General features: G+C 31.3%; 2 protein-coding genes across 6 annotated transcripts in view; both read left to right on the forward strand.

Annotated features, from left to right (window-relative positions):
- The window catches only part of LOC119641818, a 32,845-nt gene extending 27,999 nt beyond the window's left edge, over positions 1-4,846 (forward strand). Inside the window, exon 2 of the mRNA XM_038040682.1 lies at positions 3,573-4,846. Within this exon, the coding sequence (XP_037896610.1) occupies positions 3,937-4,047 (111 nt within the window). The 5' untranslated portion in view covers positions 3,573-3,936 and the 3' untranslated portion in view covers positions 4,048-4,846. The remainder of the gene's footprint in view (positions 1-3,572) is intronic.
- LOC119641817 overlaps positions 1-18,821 on the forward strand; it is a 184,006-nt gene that overhangs the window by 113,536 nt on the left and 51,649 nt on the right. The gene's annotated exons all lie outside the window — the stretch shown is intronic.

Genomic DNA, 18,821 nt, shown 5'->3' on the forward strand with positions numbered 1-18,821 from the left:
CGGCGAGCGGTTAACAAGGAGCACTACATTTGAGCGTTACGCGTCCTTCGCTGTCGAAGCTATTCGCTAGAGGCGAGCTGCCTGACAACCACACAAACCTTAGTTTTCGCATCAAAATAATGTACGTTCTCGCATTGCATTCTGGTTTAGGTTCTACTCTTATTACAAACACATTCGCCCCTACTTCTCTTGTTTCTTAAACTATTTTAAAGAGCTTAAAAGATGTATCGTAAGAGTTTTGTGACTCCTCTTCAATTTATGCACTCTTTTAAAACTAAATCAGGAGATAGGTGCATCTGTGTCCGTATGCATATAAATGTAAGTAAAAATGTCTATGTTGAAGCATATCTTGTGGTTATGATTTGAGTTATTGTCAAAAAGCCTTTCATCACACATACGATAAGGTGGCTTGTACAAAATTCTACCACCATTAAGCCGGAACAATGCTATATTCATCAAGGACCAACCGACAGACGTTATACACTTACATGTTATGCTTTCGTGTTTTGTTCGCAATTGTGGCATTTTAGTGATACTGATATGTGTGAAGAAGAGCATAAGCTCACATATATACACATATATCAGTAGTTTGAGGAATCGTATGCAGATTTCATTCTTATCTACGTTTTGTTAAACGCATCGCTTTCCATTCACATTCATTCCATCAACATTCATCTCTCTCATTCTGATACGTTTTAAATTTTTGTATTTTTCTTTTCTCTATGCTTTCGTATTCTATGGCTAAATCGTTTCTAATGTTCACTATATGTGACATACATCTTCTTCTTGGTTGTTTGTTTGCGCTAGTGATTTCACTATAGAAACCATGCACTTTCGAAGAATTACAAATTTTGATTTTTAGTTACATTTGAGTTTTCTTGTCACATACATACACACATCCATTCATACATACTATGATTTACTTCTATGTCTTATCAAAAGAAAACGAAAAGCATTTTTGCTTGTGTTTGTAACTGAAAGTAAATTAATTTTGTTTTTAATCTTTTTTTTCTTTTTCTCTCTAAAAGTTTAAAATTAATTTTATCGAATCATTTTTAATGCATATCAAGATCGTATCCGAAGGGAGTATGGAGTGCTTTAATACAAACAGCATTCCATGTAAAATATCTTCGTGCCGATTGTCTTAATTGTTAATTAACCTTGACCAGCTCAGTGTGGAAGGATTTAAAAAATTTTAAAATAATACAACACTGGATCCGAGTTAGTTAACTGAAATGAAAACATTTTTACGGACTTTGCACTCTTCTATAGGTATGATCTCTATATGCGACGCATATAGATATGCATGAGATAGGTTTTATCACGAAATGATTGATAGATTTAAACGAATCCTTCTTTAATTTGTCAATGTTATCTGCCCTATACTTTGCCATTGGATAGGAATATAATTACCTTGGAACAAAAATACGTACCCGAAACACCCCATAAAATCCTTATGCCTTTGATCAAGAAAGGATTTGAGTTCGGTATTTATAGATTGCTCTTTCCAAGGTATTACGAAATGTGCTATAATAACGTCTTTACCGCTTCTTATATAACATTTATTACTTTTTTACTTTTTTAATGCTTAAGGAATTATGCTAACGAGAATGGTATCCCCGAAATGAGGCTCGATTTAATTGGAAAAAAAAAAAACTTAATCCGTTTAAGTTCAATTGATAAACATAAAAAAATGTGTTTATCATTATCGCATGAAATGAGGTTAAGATTATTGTAGTTATGAAAATAAGCGAAATGTGATAAAAGAATTCACAGAAGATGGAATGTTTTAAGCCATTAAGTCGTAAAACTTCCACAGTATAAAAATTTATATCGCATTCACAATTTTACAATATATGTTATTGCGCTAAATATGCTATGTATATAGGCAATTGTTACGTAATGAACATTGGCCTTCTTATACGTCAATAAGAAATAATTAATGTTTTTTTTTGTTATTCAGTTTATGTTCATCAAATAATCCCAGAGGAATGCAGCTTTCTGATTTATGCGCTTTATTCACCTACGTACATATGTGATAATATTCTTAAATCCTATAAATATGCACTAAAATAATAGCGAATTATCGTCATTAAAATGAGTAAATAAAAAAACATAGGTCAACAAAGCAAAAGAGTAAATCGTTGATGATACTCTCATATGACTATGAAGCGCCCGCTACTCTCAGACGACTATGAATCGAGGTGGTTTTCAGGCCCACTCTCATTTAATTGCTTATATCAGTTTAAAATGAAAACTTAAGTAAACAAAAGGAAAATTTTAGTATTGTTCTGCTCGTTGTTAATAATTCAGTTGTGTGAGTAAGCATCAGCGGCTTTTGACTTGCAAAATTATTTAGTGAGGTCTACGACGCAGGCATATACATCACATAAAAAGGTTTAATATCTTGGGCAACGCTGTTTTTACTTATACTGATTTCATTATATTCTCTTAATTTACATCTCTTAGTTCACTGAAGAAATTCCTTATGTTTTCCAAAAAATGTATAAAAAAATTAAATAAAATTGCTATTAATATAGAGGGAATCTTTAACAAATTTTGCTCATGGAAGCTTAAACTACCTTTTTGTCTGACTTTTTGTATTTGTCAGCAATGGAGATTTTTTTGCATTGTAATAAAATGCCGACCGCATTTTTTTCTTCCGGCTTTATTTCGGATATTGTAAAAATGTACTCGTAAAATAATTACGATAACATTTTTCATTACGGTTTGTCTTCATTACGTGTAAGTACTATTCAAATCATGAATTACATGCAAAGTGCCTTTCGTTATATGGAAACATGTTTGATCATGTTTTACATTGCAAAATAGCGTACAGTTTTAGATGCTTTAAAAAATTACAAAAAAAAAACAAAAAGAGGAATACATTGAAGACAATAGTAATAGAGGAAAATAGTAAATAATAAAATAACTACTGCTGCAGATGGCTCGGGCCGTCAAAGATCAAGATAGTTTGCAAATCGTTTACAAAATGAAACTGGATTGGTACAAGGTGTTATTAACGACGTTCGAATGTATATGATGTTGCGAAATTTGCTTTTCTTTATACGGTTCGTATCTCTAGATCGTGGTTTTGTTAATAAGAGTAGGATTATTTACAGTTTAGTTACTTTCACGCTATTATCTTTTCGACTCATATCTCCTTTTCCGACTGACTCTATCTTCGGCAAATACTCTGTTTACAAACATATTACTCGAGGTCATGGTACCATTTTTAATCTGTTAATCTGCTTTGGAGGATTTATTGAAAGACATTGAAATGTTAGGAAACCGTTGTACTGGCGGGGTTATTCTTGAAGAAGATTAGGTAGATGGAAAAAACTCGAATTTTGCAAAATAAAATATTTCTCTCTTACTCAGGCCGGATAGTTTCCAGCCAAACCCGCATCCCCTTCTAATCTCTAAAATCAAGCAATTTTTTTTTCTTAAACTTTTATCATAAATTTAACAAGTTCACAACTGAAAAACGAAAATCAACATTTTATAAAAACATCCACTAAAAGGAAAAAACTTGCGATTAAAAAAACAATTTCTTTCATATTCTTCTTTAGATATTGTACATTGTAATGCAAAAACGTAAATCTAAACATTAACAAATTGTATAAGAGAGAAGGAAAAGAAAAAGTAAAAGCTAAAAACTTTCAGGTGAAAAATAAGTTTAGAAAAAAACATTCGAAAATAAAAAATTTACAAAAAAGAGAAAATTTTAAAGTCATCTCCAGCGAACAATAAAGCGTGATTATCAAAGTCTACAAGTACTACAAATTGAAATACAAAGCTCAGCAACAAGGAAAAGAGGAAAATAGTCGAAAACATATTATCAGTGTCTTAAGTCTTGTGAGCAAGTCGAATTTAATCATAGAATTACAACATAATAAAAATTTAATTATTTTATCGTTAATCGACAAGTGTTTTATGAGTAATAGCGCCATGGTTGCCGTTGCTATTTGTTGTATTCTGGTGTTGTTGGCCGTTTTCATTGTCATCATTATTGTGGTGGGCCAAACAATGAGTGAGCCCAAGTGAGATAAACTTCAGCTGGGACCCGGTAATTTCCCAGATGGATAACAAAGGCCTACAAACTGTTAGTCGTCGTTTTTACGTTATGCATCAAAACGTTTCATATCTCCATGAAAATTAAAACAATAAACCAGCATTAGTGCGTAGTGTTAGTTAAATTGTTTCAATAAAAATGATAATAAAGCGAAAGAATAACAATAAACATAATAATAAAATAATACATTGCAGAATTTAACCCATCGTGTCAGTATCAAATTGGCTGTGATGTGTAACACTAAAATTTAAAAAAAAAAAAAACAAAAAAAAAAAATATATGTAAAGCAGAAATACTCCAGACATTTCATTTTAATTTAGTTGGAAAGGAAAAAATGCAGCAAAACAAAACAAAGAATCAATAAAACACACTATATGAACTTGGCAGAGTAGGCATTTAATTTATATTTTGATAAAAAAAACAAAAAAAAAATAAATAAATAAATAAACAGTAATAGTAAACACGTTTTTACAAATAACTATAAAACATTTTATATATCACAGATTTCTATATAACCCATGTTATACAAAGTTTTATAAATGTTTAAAAGAAAAGAAAACAAAATGAATAAATAAATAAGAAAATATTGTTACAAACAAAGATATACTCCAATGAATGTAATATGACTTCTAAAATAAAAATTCAAAAATTCATTTACTTGTTATAAATGTTTAAGAGAAAAATAAAAAAAATATGTACAAAAAATTTTATTAATTGATATATTAACAAAATTCAAGTACTTTAGCATCCGATAGATAAAATCACAAAAAAACAAAAAAAACAAAAAAACATTTTACAAAATGTTGCGACAACAAGTCTCTCTCATATAAAACAAAAAAAAAAATTTTTCAAATAAATTACTGACTAAATCGTTTAAAAAGAAACAATCAAACTTAGTTGGTGTAATAATGGAAAACGTCTTCAACTGTAGTGTATATGGATTTGTCTTTGGACTTTTAAGCAGGCGTATGCATGCGTGGTTTTTACACCCAAAAGAAAATTTAAAATCAGTAAGAATAAATTTTTTTTTTAATGCGACCAATCACTCAGGCAATGTCCCCTATTCGCTTAACGCGGTACGGTACGGTCAGAACGAGATAAGGAAAGGAGAAGGTAATGGCCGCAAACTTGTGGGTGTGTCTCTGAGCATTCACTATTGCTATACCCAAAGCAAACTTTAGCTTTAATTTGGACAACTCCATGAAAATCTCAATTCTCGCCTAATTGTCGTGAGTAATAGTAAGCATTTTGCAACATGTGTGTATAGATTTGAGATATATTTGTGGAGGAAGGAAAGCGCCATAAAAGAATCTTAACCAAGTCATTTTAAGAGGAAATAGGTAGGAAATAGGAAAATGGTTTTCCGAAAGGAGACCACTATATATAAACATTGTTCTTCCGATCCTAAGCTGCAACACGTTGATGTAAACAAAGTTATTCATACTTACATCTGAAATTCAATTAAAATAAATTACCAGTCGTATTCAATTCACTCTTCGAGGTTAATCTTATACTAATTATTACTAAAAACTAGTATAAAAAATAGAAGGAAATGTAAAGGAAAGTAAAAAAAAAAAGTAAAGCACAAACAATTAAGTAATGATTGATGCATAAATAAATAAAAAAGGCGTGTACACAGCTAGCACAGAGGCACACCCACAACTGATACAGATCCAAATTGCAAGTAAGCCCCTAGACCATATGCTCCCCAACAATAATTTTTCAGCAAGAAGATATTTGTCCTCATATTAGAAATATTAGCAGCCATAATCTGTAATATGCTATCTCATCCGCTGTTATCAGCAGACATTGCTTATCTTAATTAACACTAGCTACAATCGATGACTGATTATTGCAATTTTATGTTCGAGCAACTGCTCCAGTTTTATGTCGAGAGCGAGAAACTGCACAGACTTAAAACACCAGGGCTAGTTTCCGCACGGAAGTCTTATTCTGTCTGAATGATGGGAGATGTAGCTACCATTAGAGGATAATAATTTTTTTTTATTTTTCTTGTAGTTTTCGAGTTTTCATTGATAGAAAATCCGAGAGTTTAATTGCGCACCTAACATATGTGAGGGTAACGTTATACATACATGACAATGTAGTGCAGATTCACAAAATCCTTAATTGAACACTTGAAATACAAAATTTTAATAAAATTTTTTAAATATTTTAAAAATTTTCCCGAATAATAAATATTTCAATAATCAGTGTTACAGCAGGACATATTATAAAAAAAAAAAAAAAAAAATACGTTTTAAAAAAAGAAAGATCAATCATATATGAGTTTAACATAAAATTAAAAAAAAAAAAATAATTAAATAAATATTTATATTAAAGTTTCAAATTAATTCGTAAAACAAAAAAAAATGTGAAATTAAGAAAATTGCTTAGAAAGTCTAAGAAAAACCATCTGAACTGAAACTGCGACGTTTATATAATATGCAAAAAAAAAAAAAAAAAAATATTTCAAATAAATTATTAAAAAATGAAAGGAATAAAAACAATAACCCGTAAAAAGAAAAACTTTTCTGTAAACTTTCAGAACTGTATTAATGATCTTCTAAATTGACCAACGGTAACCTTATCTCAAGAAACATGCGGACGTCCTTCGTTCACTTGAATGTAAAGATGCAAAAGAAAAACATGATGTGTGCACATGTTGCCAGAAATTTCAGTTTTAAAAGTAAACGAAAAAAAAAAAAATGTGTAAAATAGCGAATTAAAAGACTTTCGGAAAATTTCAAATATTTATATAAAATAAACTTCCACAATAAACAGTAAAGACTGTTTTATATCAATTAAGAACGTATGATGCACATTACGAAGAAAGAGAGAGGGAAGAGACAAAAGACAAGGCCAAACATATACTTTCAATTTCCAAGCAATATTTAATGCGAAAAAAAAAAAAAATTCAACCACTTGTTAATTAAAGCAAAAAAAATAAAAATAAAAAATAAAATAAAATTTCAACTAATAATAATGAAGAATATATATATATATATATATATATATATAAGTAAACAATACATTTATTGTACAATAATATAATAATAATAATAAGTTTTATATAAACATTTTTAATTTTAAAGAAATATCTTTAAATGGGTTAAATATATACATATATTGATATATACACAAATATATATATGTATAATTGGACTATTGAATTTAAACAGATTTCAATTACATCATAAAACACCGAAAGCCAATTCTTCGCATTAATAGTTAAAATAACTGAAATATTTATGAAATTCCATAAATATCAAATGATACTTTTCACCTCCATATACATACATATATATATATATATCTTTCTTTCTATCTCTCTTTCTCTCTCTATCTCTCTCTGCAAAAAAATCAATACTTATTACTCTCAACTCTGTCTTCGTTACATTTCATCGTCAATAATATACTTAAGCATCGTTTAATGATTTATAAATATTAAAAGCAATTAATTGCTATATAAATCAACTCAATTAAATTAAGTGCTCGTGTAGAGACTCAATTCTTACATTTAATGTCACTATTTATATAATATTTAAATTAAAATCGGTGTATTCCATCAAACTCGTATAATTATGATATCAAGAATATTACAAAAAACCTTCAAATGTCCTTTATATTGTTGTTTTAACGAAAAAAAATCAAAAAAAAAAACCATTCTTTAACATATTTACGGTCTAATATCGATATTGTCCTCTATGTAAAAAAAAAAAAAAAATATATTGCAAAACGTACGTTTTTATATGAAATTTAGAATTTCCTCAAATATAAAAATTGACAACTTTATAAAAACATTATGCAATGCTCAATATTAAATTTGTACAGAAAGGTAAGACAAATACACACATACACACTCACGCACAACTAATTGAATATAAACATTTATCATTAATTTCGTCGAAGAAAGAAATTCTAAAACTAAGTCTTACAAGCGCCAGAGCTCTCTAAGGCTCTCACATTTATTGAAAAATTGTATTACATATGAGATTTGAGCCCACGACAACTGAGTTCCCGTAATCGTTTCCCTGCTCGGCCACTCAAGCTTCGGAAATAAAAAAATATTTTTTATTTTTTATTCCAGTTAAACGACTTGTTCAAAAATTCGAAGAGTTTTTTAATTCTTTACTGATTTTCGAAACCAAACGGATTTAAGATTCGTACCCCTATAGGTGAACAATATAATAGAGAGAATTTATTCCTTTCATTTACTCTTTAGAGTAAAGTATTATTTAAAAGATAGTTGCGAATTGGTATTAAAGGGTAATAAAATTATAAATTTTTTCGCTTTAGACTTTTTGGAACACCTACCAAAAGATCCATTTGTTGAAAGCAAATTTTTTCTGGAAATTTCCGACTCAAGAGTCCAGTAACTAAGCGTAAGATTATCTGGGTAGTTTTAAGCGGTGGTATTTGACGATTTTTAACTTGTGTAACGCATTAATAGATGTTTTCAGCATGTGTCCCTATTGCAGTGGTGTTAGACCTTAAACGACCCTATTTCTCCAATTTTTTTTACTATTGTTTGCCACGGACTCGCACGGTGATTTCTTGTTTTATCAAAGAAATATGTAAAACGTATGCACAGAACCTATACATAAACGCACTTTTCTGTCCGGTTTGTCCGTCTTTCCGTCTATATTGTTTTCTTTCGTTTACCTTATGGGTCGCCGTTTTTGAAATATTTTTATAAAATTTAATGCAACGACATATTTTGGTGAAAAGACAAACGTTATTGGAAATGGTTCGCATTGGATCACTTTCTCAACCACTCCCCCATATAAAGTTTTATTTCGAAAAATTGTTATATGAACAACAGGACGTCGTGTAAGGTATTTAGTGACAAACTGCATCCCACTATGATGTTTTCACTTATTTTACACTAAACTTCCATTGTCCGAAAAAGTGGTTTATTCTTAACTTTCATCGGCGTCGATATATACACAAGAAATAAATCTTCATAGCTCATAGCATATTTCCTTTGCCATATTGTCATACAAAAGTTAATATATGCTTCGCATTAATACCATTACGCAAGTTGCTGTCTATTTGATCTTTTTTGCGTCAGCTTGACTTTGTGCGGGAGAAAATGCTTTGATGCGTTCAATGCGTTCAACTGTGTTTGCTTTTCAAACAAATTTATTTCCCCCAACTTTTTTAAATTTTTATCGATTGCTATGAGTCTGTCGAGTGACTATGCCTTATGTACAAACAAGAAAATCAAATTTATCCGTGAATCGAATCGTTTATCCTCATCATGTTTATTCTAAAAAAATAACTAAAGTCCGATACTCTCTATATTCAGTGGGCGCGGTTAGTTTTTTTTGAGTTTTCGTAAGATAAACGTCCAAGTCTTTTTCGTGGTTTCGTTGGTGTGTGCGAATACTGACACACAAAACCCAGAGGTCAGAGGTGTTCTCAATTCATACCTCCATACCATACCTTACTATTTTAGCTGTGGACCTACTACATAAAGTAAAAAAGCCGAAATGACTCCACATATATTGAACGAACTTAAGAATATATATTTGTTAAATTCACTGCAATCTAACTGTTACGTTAAGCTATTGTTTTTCTTTTTTAGTTATTAAATCAATTGCTAAATGTTACATTGGAAATAGTTGGCGCAGAAAGACATTTCGAAAAAAAAAAAGATATTCCTTTGATCGGTTTGGCTTTTTTTCTGTATCCATCTACTACGTAAGGAAATTTTCAATGTTGTCGCCAAATTAGAAACCTTGATATCTTTGTTTTCACCGCAGACGTTACATAAAAGATAGATAGAGATACACACTTAGAACGGCCAAGAGTTAAATACTGCTCCGAAGCTTCCTTCTGACTTTTGCAAATATGAATGTCGCCTTCCTTTGGCGGTGAGAATGGCAATTCGTCACATAAACTAGTACTTATCTGATGTTTCTCCATTCTTAACTTCAAAACGCTACAAAAATTTTAAAAACAATGTCTGTCCGACTCACTGCTGCGCAAAAACTACGGCGATATAGTTTTACTTTTTGCATAATAAGTATCCACAAGTCGAACAAAACTCGTATTTACGGTTTTGTTTTTTTTTTTTTTTTTTGTCCTTAAGCTTTATTTATTATTCGAGTTTGACAATTTTGGTTAATACGAAAAGTTAACAAAATGTAGGACGTTATCTTAAGATTCAAGAGCAGAGTACATTTGGTGTGTGTATGGTATTAATAGGAGTGTAATGAATGAAGGAAAGTTGGGGAAAACCTCAAATATATACATGTATGTATGTATGTATGTATATATACAAAAAAAAAAAGAAAATAAATGCAAAATAAATAACAATAATAAAAAAGAAAGGTTGAACTGAGAGAAACGACAAATGCTTCAGTAAATTGATAAAATCTTAATTGGAAGGAGAGTAATAAAAATGGCTTACCATACTTAAATGCCTCACAATGCCTTCATATAACGACTTTTCAAAATAAATTGTTATATAGGAATGGTCCACTTGAAAGCATTTTCAAGAGCGTTAAATAGTTTTGAGATTCGTGAAGGCGGCACTCCATGCAGATTAAAGAGCAATCTTTTGTAGGTGGGATAAGCGTAAATTAAAATTTGTTTTATCTCTTCGATGCCTTCGACTATTTCCGGACCAACAGATACAGTGAAAATAATTCCGAATATTACACCTATGACGAGATCGGGCTTTGTATATTCTTTGAAATGTAATCTAATCTGCTGCTTAATATGTTATAAATTTTTTTTTATTTTCTTTCATAAAAATTTTCTAAAACAATTTTTCATTGCCTCTATTTACATATAAAGCCCACAGAAATTTTCTATAGAATAAAAAGAGAAAAAAATTCTTAAGCAAATATTAACATACAAATTATATTTGTATAAGATTTTTTCATTCACAAATGAGCGCATGCACTCGCACTAATTCAAAAAAGCAACACAAACAAGTGAACACTGTATACACGAAAAAATGTACATATTTTTTACACCCACCACCGAACGAGGAGGGATACATTCACTTTGTTAAAACGTTTGCAACCTCCAGAGGGCTAGTGTATATGTTCTTGATCAATGTCAAATTTTGAATCGATTTAATCCAGTCCGTCTGTCCGCCTGTGTAATGTCTGTTGTAAACGTACCCCTGGCCACGAAAACGAACGTAACAAGTTCAAGCTTTGCAGGCAAGTTGATATGGAAAATGGGCCAACTCGGTCAAATGACTCGTCTACAGTAACACGTAAACTGAGGACACGACTGTTTTCCAAAAAAAAAATAAAAAATTGTTCTTTTGCTCATTACCCACAAACTGCAACAAATAATTCTACAAAAAATTGAAGGCAAATTCTATTGGCGATGCTGTGATACATGTATAAAAATGACAAAAATTGGCAACACCTACCCAATATTATAGAGTGACACACCTATTGACTATCTTTTTTTTTTACGTACAGCAGGAAGTTTTAAATACCTTATAATAATACCTTATTCTTGGCTAGTTTCAAACTCGGAATGCGCCTAAGCATGTCCCTCTGTCCGTCTGCTTAGCTTTGAAGGACTCTGTGGAACTCTGTGGAAAACACACTCTTGTTAGTAAAAATGAAGATATCGGCCGGGAATTTACGAAAGAGTTTGGAAGTGACGTCAACTTGCAACGTCCACAGGCGTATGTGACAATAACTGGGAACACCTTTGCCTTCTGCGCTTTTTGCTTGTTACTCACAAACTACAACACATATACCAGATAAATCTTTTCTGAAAATAGGAAAAATAGCCTCGCTCACCCAACACTGTAGATAAAGGAAATTTAGTTCCTTTTTGCCTTTTTAGCCTTTCCTACGATAATTTGGTGGTGGTGTAAAAGATTCGATCACGACCGAACATAATTTTCTTAGTTGTTTCATTTGAGTTTGTGTATCTATCTGTAAAGAAACGTATATATAGATATATATTTACAAACTGGAAAAAGGTGGTAAATAAATGTCTGCCTTTGTATGAGTGTTCATAAATGAATATGTTAAACTGGCAAACATTTATAGAAAATGATTGTATAATGTGTCAAAATTAATTTTGAGTTCATTTTAAAACAAACTGTCATCACATCGCTTGGAAAGTGGAAAATCAAACTGAATATGATGTATGAAAATTTACATAATTTAATGTAAAAATAATTGGTAAAGTAAAGACATTTAGCAAATAATTAAGTAAAATAAATAAAAAGCTCATGTTCAAGGCAATCTTATAATTATTGTATATGCATTTGCGTATGAAATGACAGATATGCAAAAATGTCGTACTGGGCGGCAATATTGTGACTTTTCCGCATGAAAATATTCGTTCATAAGTTAATCGTAGCTTTATTATTCACATATGAAATAGTTATAGGGCCAAATGTTGAATCAATGAACAGGTTTACCGCTCTTAGTTAATTCGAAGCAAAACGGAATATGTGCGATAAGTCGGAATATTCATTTGGAAAGTCAAGTTAGGCACAAACGGATGGATCGTTACAACCAGCAACATTAAATAAGGAAACTGAGTAGAATATTAAACAAAGTACGAGCGGATTTTGGAAAAAGCTTTTTCTCTCCTCAAGCAACCTTGAAAAACTTAACACAATGAACATGTTGCCGTAAGCAGACCTACTTTCCATGAAAATCCTGGTAAAGTAAGCAGCTGACATAAGCCACTATACATATCAACCGAATTTCTTTCACATAAAATATAAAAACTTAAACCTTTTTCGCTAATAAAATTTTTAATTTTTTTATAAATGTTTGCGGGAGAAGAAGAGGTTTAGGAAATTTCCCGATTCAAATTTTCCACACTTGATTATTATATCAAAAGGCAAGATCTTGTATTCAGCTAATTTTATCGAGCTTTGTAAAAAAAATTTTTTTTTATCTAACGACTCTTTCAAAATAAAACCCAATTTTTGCTTGAACAAAACACGCCCACGATAAACAGGGGGCAATAAATACCCTAAAACCGTTTCAGATGATGTTGGATCGCTTTTCTTTATAGAAAAAGGATACATACAAAGGTACAAAACAATGCAATTAAAAAAAAGCTTAAACCGGTTCAGAAAGTGCTTTGGAATCGTATCACAAGCAAGTGCGGCGCTATACGACGAATCGGAAGAAATGAATTCGTATAATGAAAAACAGGGACATACAGAAATGAACAACATTTTACAAGAAAATACACAAACTGATATAATTTCCTGCTCATCTAACGCCAGAAATGGAACTTTTTTTCAACGTAATTGCGGTCATCTACTTATGAAATCATGACGCACTTTCGGTATTGCCTAAGCAGGATATGTCGCCTAAATATTAACATAATTTTTGCATTAAATAAAATTTATTACCTTTAATTCTTGAAAACGAATCAAACGCACAAACGAACAGCGCAAGATCAAAAGTGCTACTTACTCTCTAAAATTATGTAACATTAGCATATTATATGAAACGATGGCATTCTTTTCCTTTCACGTTTGAAGAACTGAACTGAAGAAGAAGAAGAAGAAGAAGGAAACTAAAATATTTATAACATAGAAAATGACTTAAGGCTACATGTAGAAACATGTAGAATTGCACGATTCCTAATGAAGGTGAAATATTGTGAATACTAAACCTTTTCATGTCAAAATCTCGAAAAGCAAGCAAATAAATGATGTATTGTGATATCCATGTATGAGTAAATTATAATCTCAAACATACTTTATTGTATAACACTACATTAGATTTGAGTAAAAGTTCTTCCAGCTGTTGTTGTTGTTGTTCTTGTTGTTGTTGCCATAAATAAAAATCCATCCATGGATTGCAGGCAGACAAGGAGAAAAGTTTGATGTATTTTCCTCAACATGAAACGATAGAATTTTTCTTTAAATCCATTATACACATATATATGCATGTATGCATACATATATATAGTATGTGTTTAAAAAAGTTTTCCTCTAAACATAAGCATTTCTGCATGCATGCATAGTTAGACTATTTGTATTAATAAACTGTACTTGAAATGCAAGCGTGCGGCATTAATATTAAATGTGAAGAAGAATAAGAAAAAATTCATATGCTTTACATATACACATATATTTATTACATCTTAGAGGAGCGAGGTGAAGAGACTTATGGAAATGTCTGCAAGAGACTCTACAAATAAACAAATTTTTCCCGTACTCAAGATCACTTTGGGGTTTCTTTCATTTGATTATCTACTAAATTTAGTACATCCATAATAATGAAAGGGTTCCAATAGGTATCCAATAAGCATTCCGTATTCGTGGCGCATATACCCCGCGAACTAAGAACTTTTAGTTTATATAAAATGTTTTACTCAAATGAGTAAATTATCTGCTATTGCTTTGCTGATTCGCAGATGAAGGAGAAGAAGAATATTCATAACAAACATCTTCTGATGGCTATCAAAAAAATTGACCCTTTATTTGACATCAAGAAAAAAAATTGTCTTCAATATATTATGACAAAAAAAAATCACTTATACTAAATTTGGTTCAGGGCACTTCACGTTTAGGGCCATAAAGGACACAGGAAATCAAACTGGCATTGATGGAGACTTGCTTTAAATGGGTTAAAAGAAATTTGACACGAAATTTGAAATGAATAAATTTTGTCTGTAATTCGTCGTAAACCAAATAAATTTTTCCATTTAGATTCAAGCTATTACTAAAAACCTTTGATCCACAAAAGCCAAGAGTTTGTTCAGTGGTCAAAGTGCCAAAAACACTTTCACGTCAAACAAATTTTCTAAATATTTTTGTAAATAAATAAAATCATCAAAAATCTATAAAAAGCAATTTAATGGAAACGTTTATAAATATGTGAACATATACATACATACTTTATTAACACGTTTAGAAAGTCACAACATAACATATTCTAGGCACTAAATATAGAATACATACACATACACATACGACAACTGCTACACTAACACTATTATTAATGAACGGAAATTAAACAATTTTCGCCACCGTTCGTTGTTATAAAAATGGAAGCTTGTAACGTCGAGCAAATTTTTATACTGAGTTAACAGTAAAAAAAAAAATAAAAATAATTCTTGTTACTAAGCAAAATCAAGCCAACGTGGAAAAGTATTGTATGTATATCAACAAGTCCATGGCCTCACATGTTTAAAATAGATCTTTTCTTGATTTTTTCATATCTCTTTTCTTGTTTTTTTTTTTGTGTACTTTTTAGCTGTCAACACAAAACGTTTAGAGCGGGCCAGTATCACCATTCAAATGCTTTACTTTCCATTTTTTTTCTTTTTTCCCACCTCCCCCTTCTCCCTTTTTGTTTTTTGTTTGAAATAACTATTAGTCACGTCATGTGGAGATGAAAATGACAAGATTTTTAAAAACAAAGTCATCGCTTTCGCTGTTTTCGAAAATAAAGTCGATGGTTAGTGCAAGCAAAAGAAACAAGCGAAAGGAAAGCAAAGCATGTATTTATGGTCTTATCTATATCAAAATTCAGGCGGCGTAAATTATTAAAAGAAGCTTATGCAGTTTTTTATTTTATCAGAGAGATCGCAGCCACATCTGCTCCAGAAGAAAAATCCGCCAAAAAAACATTCTGCGAAAAGTATTTTAAGGGCGTACGGCCGTGAAATAAATCCATGGGAAAATAATTAAAAGGTTGCTAGCAAAGCGTGGGTGTTTCAAAACCCGGGAATGCGCCTTCCGCAATTAGGTGTCATTGATCGAAGGCCCTGAGGACATAAAGCTGTGAAATCTTTAGGAGAATGATTAAAATGTGGCGATCAATACATGGGGATCTGTCTGTCATTTGATTGTTTCAAAAGTTTGGAGCCATTGCTCGAAATTTTCCTCGTCATTCAAAGACATGCAATCACATGCGCGTTCGTCATATTTTTCTAAAGAAGCAAATTTCAATCCCTAACCCAGTTCAATGCTAATAAGCATGCTGCTATAGATGTCGGAAACCTGTTTAACAGGAAAGCAATCGATTAAATATTTATTGTATCCATGCATTGTTCACAATTTTTAATATATTTCTCTTATGGAACAACACTTCCATCAATAAAATATATCGAGAAAATTAATCGTTATCAGGGTCTGGGAATATCTGCCGTATTCTTCTTTACGGAATTAACCGAAATAATCCAAGTAACTTAAATGTTGAAAAATCTCTTCTCGTCCTTAAGTAAGGCGGATATATTTTCTACGTAGCTTTAAGAAGGACTAAATGCCTTATCTCCGTTTTAAACAATCACTACATTTTTCACGCTTGCGAAAACTTTAAGAAAGAAAAACAAACTCCCCTTATAAATATATTTGAGACTGAAGAAGATTGATTTGAATCATTTATGTCTCAAGCAAATTTTCACTGAAGCTTTTGATTTGATTGGCAGACCTTAATAACACATGAGAACAAAGTGAAAAAGAACTTTCAAATTAAAGTATAAAAGCCTATTTTTCTGCCGCCGTCGGTTGTATTCGATGATGACATGCAATTAATCAAAAAATCAGAAGAAGACCTATGGCAAAAAAAAAAAAATACAGACGGAAATTTTGATTGTATTTGCTTTAAAAAAGAGAAAAAGTAAGCTGGGTAAAATTGTCAGCTTTATGTAGGAAGAAGAAAGGTCATACGGTCAATCGGAACAGTTACGTTTGTGCAATGATGAGACGAGCAAATATATAGAGAAATTTTGGTTTTCTTTTTCTCTAAAGGAATACTTTTAATGGGAATCTTTAGATGTGTGTGTGTGTGTGTGAATTGACGTAGTCCAAATTCACCAAGCTTAACTTTCTTTTCGACGATCTTCTTATTCTTCAAATATATATATATATTCCTCAAAAATCATTAAAAATTGCACTTTGTTGCCGTACAAAAATAGCTTAACTATCATTAGACACCTTATACGGGATGATACCCAAGAAATAGACTTATGTCAGCTAAATTTGCTGCTGTTAACTCTTACGTCAAATTACCTGTACTATCGTTCAGTTGGCATATGGCAAAGATTTGACTTTTTTGTCATACTTACTTACTTACTTACATTTCGTAGTAAGAATTACATGAGAGAAGGTTGAAAAATATGATCCATCCAGCCCAAGTTTCCCATCTCAATTTTGTATAATGAAATAATATCATGACAATAATTTTACATTAAGAAATTTTTTCATGCAAAAAATTTTTTTTAAATAAGGCGTCATACATATGTGGAAAGATCGCAAAAATACCTCCATCCAATCTATTTTCATTAAAGTTCATTCTTTTAGTATACTAAATTTCGTGAAAATATCGTAAAAATTGCGTCATCCAAGTTGACCACAATAACAGGCAGATGTTAGACGAGCAGGTAAAATTGACTAATACAACAAAATCTAAGAAAGATCGTACAAAAACAAATAAAAACACTTTAGTGGGCCAAGGCCCAACATTAAATACCCTATACTAACGTACAATTATTCATGTAAGGACTTTTCAAAATAAAACGTTATACGGAAAATAGTAGGAGAAGTAATCCGATCCGAACCATTGTCGAGAACGTTCGTCCTTGAGCCAAACCTCGTTAGTGTACCGAATTGCATCAAAATGACTTAAAAACTGCGAGCTGTAGGTTGACCATAAGAATAAATTGAAAAATAGTAAACAGACGGACGGACAGACAAGCCTAGATCTATTCAGAAAGCGGTTCTGAATTGAATTACATAATAAAAGGTGTGTCGTCCTCAAGTTCTTGTGGGTGTTGCATGCATCTGCCTAAGCTACTCTTGCACAGCAAGTTGGTTGGTTGAGTATAAGCATCTACTATATATGTATATATAGAGGAGTCGTAATGGCAAAAGTGATATGTGTGGCTGCCTAAAACGGAAATGGTGCCATGACAAAAACAATGTTGCTATACCTAATGTATTCAGCTGCTTAATTATCTTCAGTTTGTATCAATGCATCCTAACTAATTCATCTAACATTTAAAATATATAAGTTCATAATAAATTTAATGTTAATTATCTGCATTGAAATGAATTTAATTGAACGACGTTTATCCTGGTGGGTAAAACATATCATTCTATCAGGACATAAGAGCGTTTTTCTCCCCACACTAATTAGATGATAAGTAAAATCAAAAGCAAACGTTTAGCTGCATGATTTTCAAAAGGAAAATGCGAAACCAAAAAGTACTTATGACAGTTATCAACGGTATTAATTACGCATACATAATACCATTTCATTACCATTGCAAAATGTCGAAAGGGAAAACGAATGCCGCTTCTTAGATCGGTTAATACGCCTACTCACCTGCCGTAGTCGTTTATTTTATTAAACGTTTGCAAAGCAACAATGCCCGCATATGAATTCTCTCAAAGGTGTACACAATGTTTTTCTGTCCGTCACTTTCCTTGTCTTTTGAAGGTTGAAGTTTTAATTTCGATCTCTAAGCATTGAGTTGCACAAAGAAACACATTTGACATAAATTTCTTACCTTTCACTCGTATAAGCTGAAAGCGCACGTACACTGGTTCGACTTTTTCGGACGCATTTCATGCATAGCATAACCATACAATACTTCGGCGAGTAAAAGAGAAATGCAGTAAAGCAATCAAGACACTTGCAAACGCCAGAGATTAAATTTTCAATCTTCAGAATGAATACGAGAGAGAGAGAGAGAGAGGTTACGCGAATGTTTAATACTCATCCAACCTTTTATGAGAAGTACAACACAACCTTTTTTTTTATTCATTAGTTAC

The sequence above is a fragment of the Glossina fuscipes genome, unplaced genomic scaffold, assembly GCF_014805625.2.
Source record: "Glossina fuscipes isolate IAEA_lab_2018 unplaced genomic scaffold, Yale_Gfus_2 180, whole genome shotgun sequence".
In the NCBI taxonomy this organism is placed as follows: Eukaryota; Metazoa; Arthropoda; class Insecta; order Diptera; family Glossinidae; genus Glossina; species Glossina fuscipes.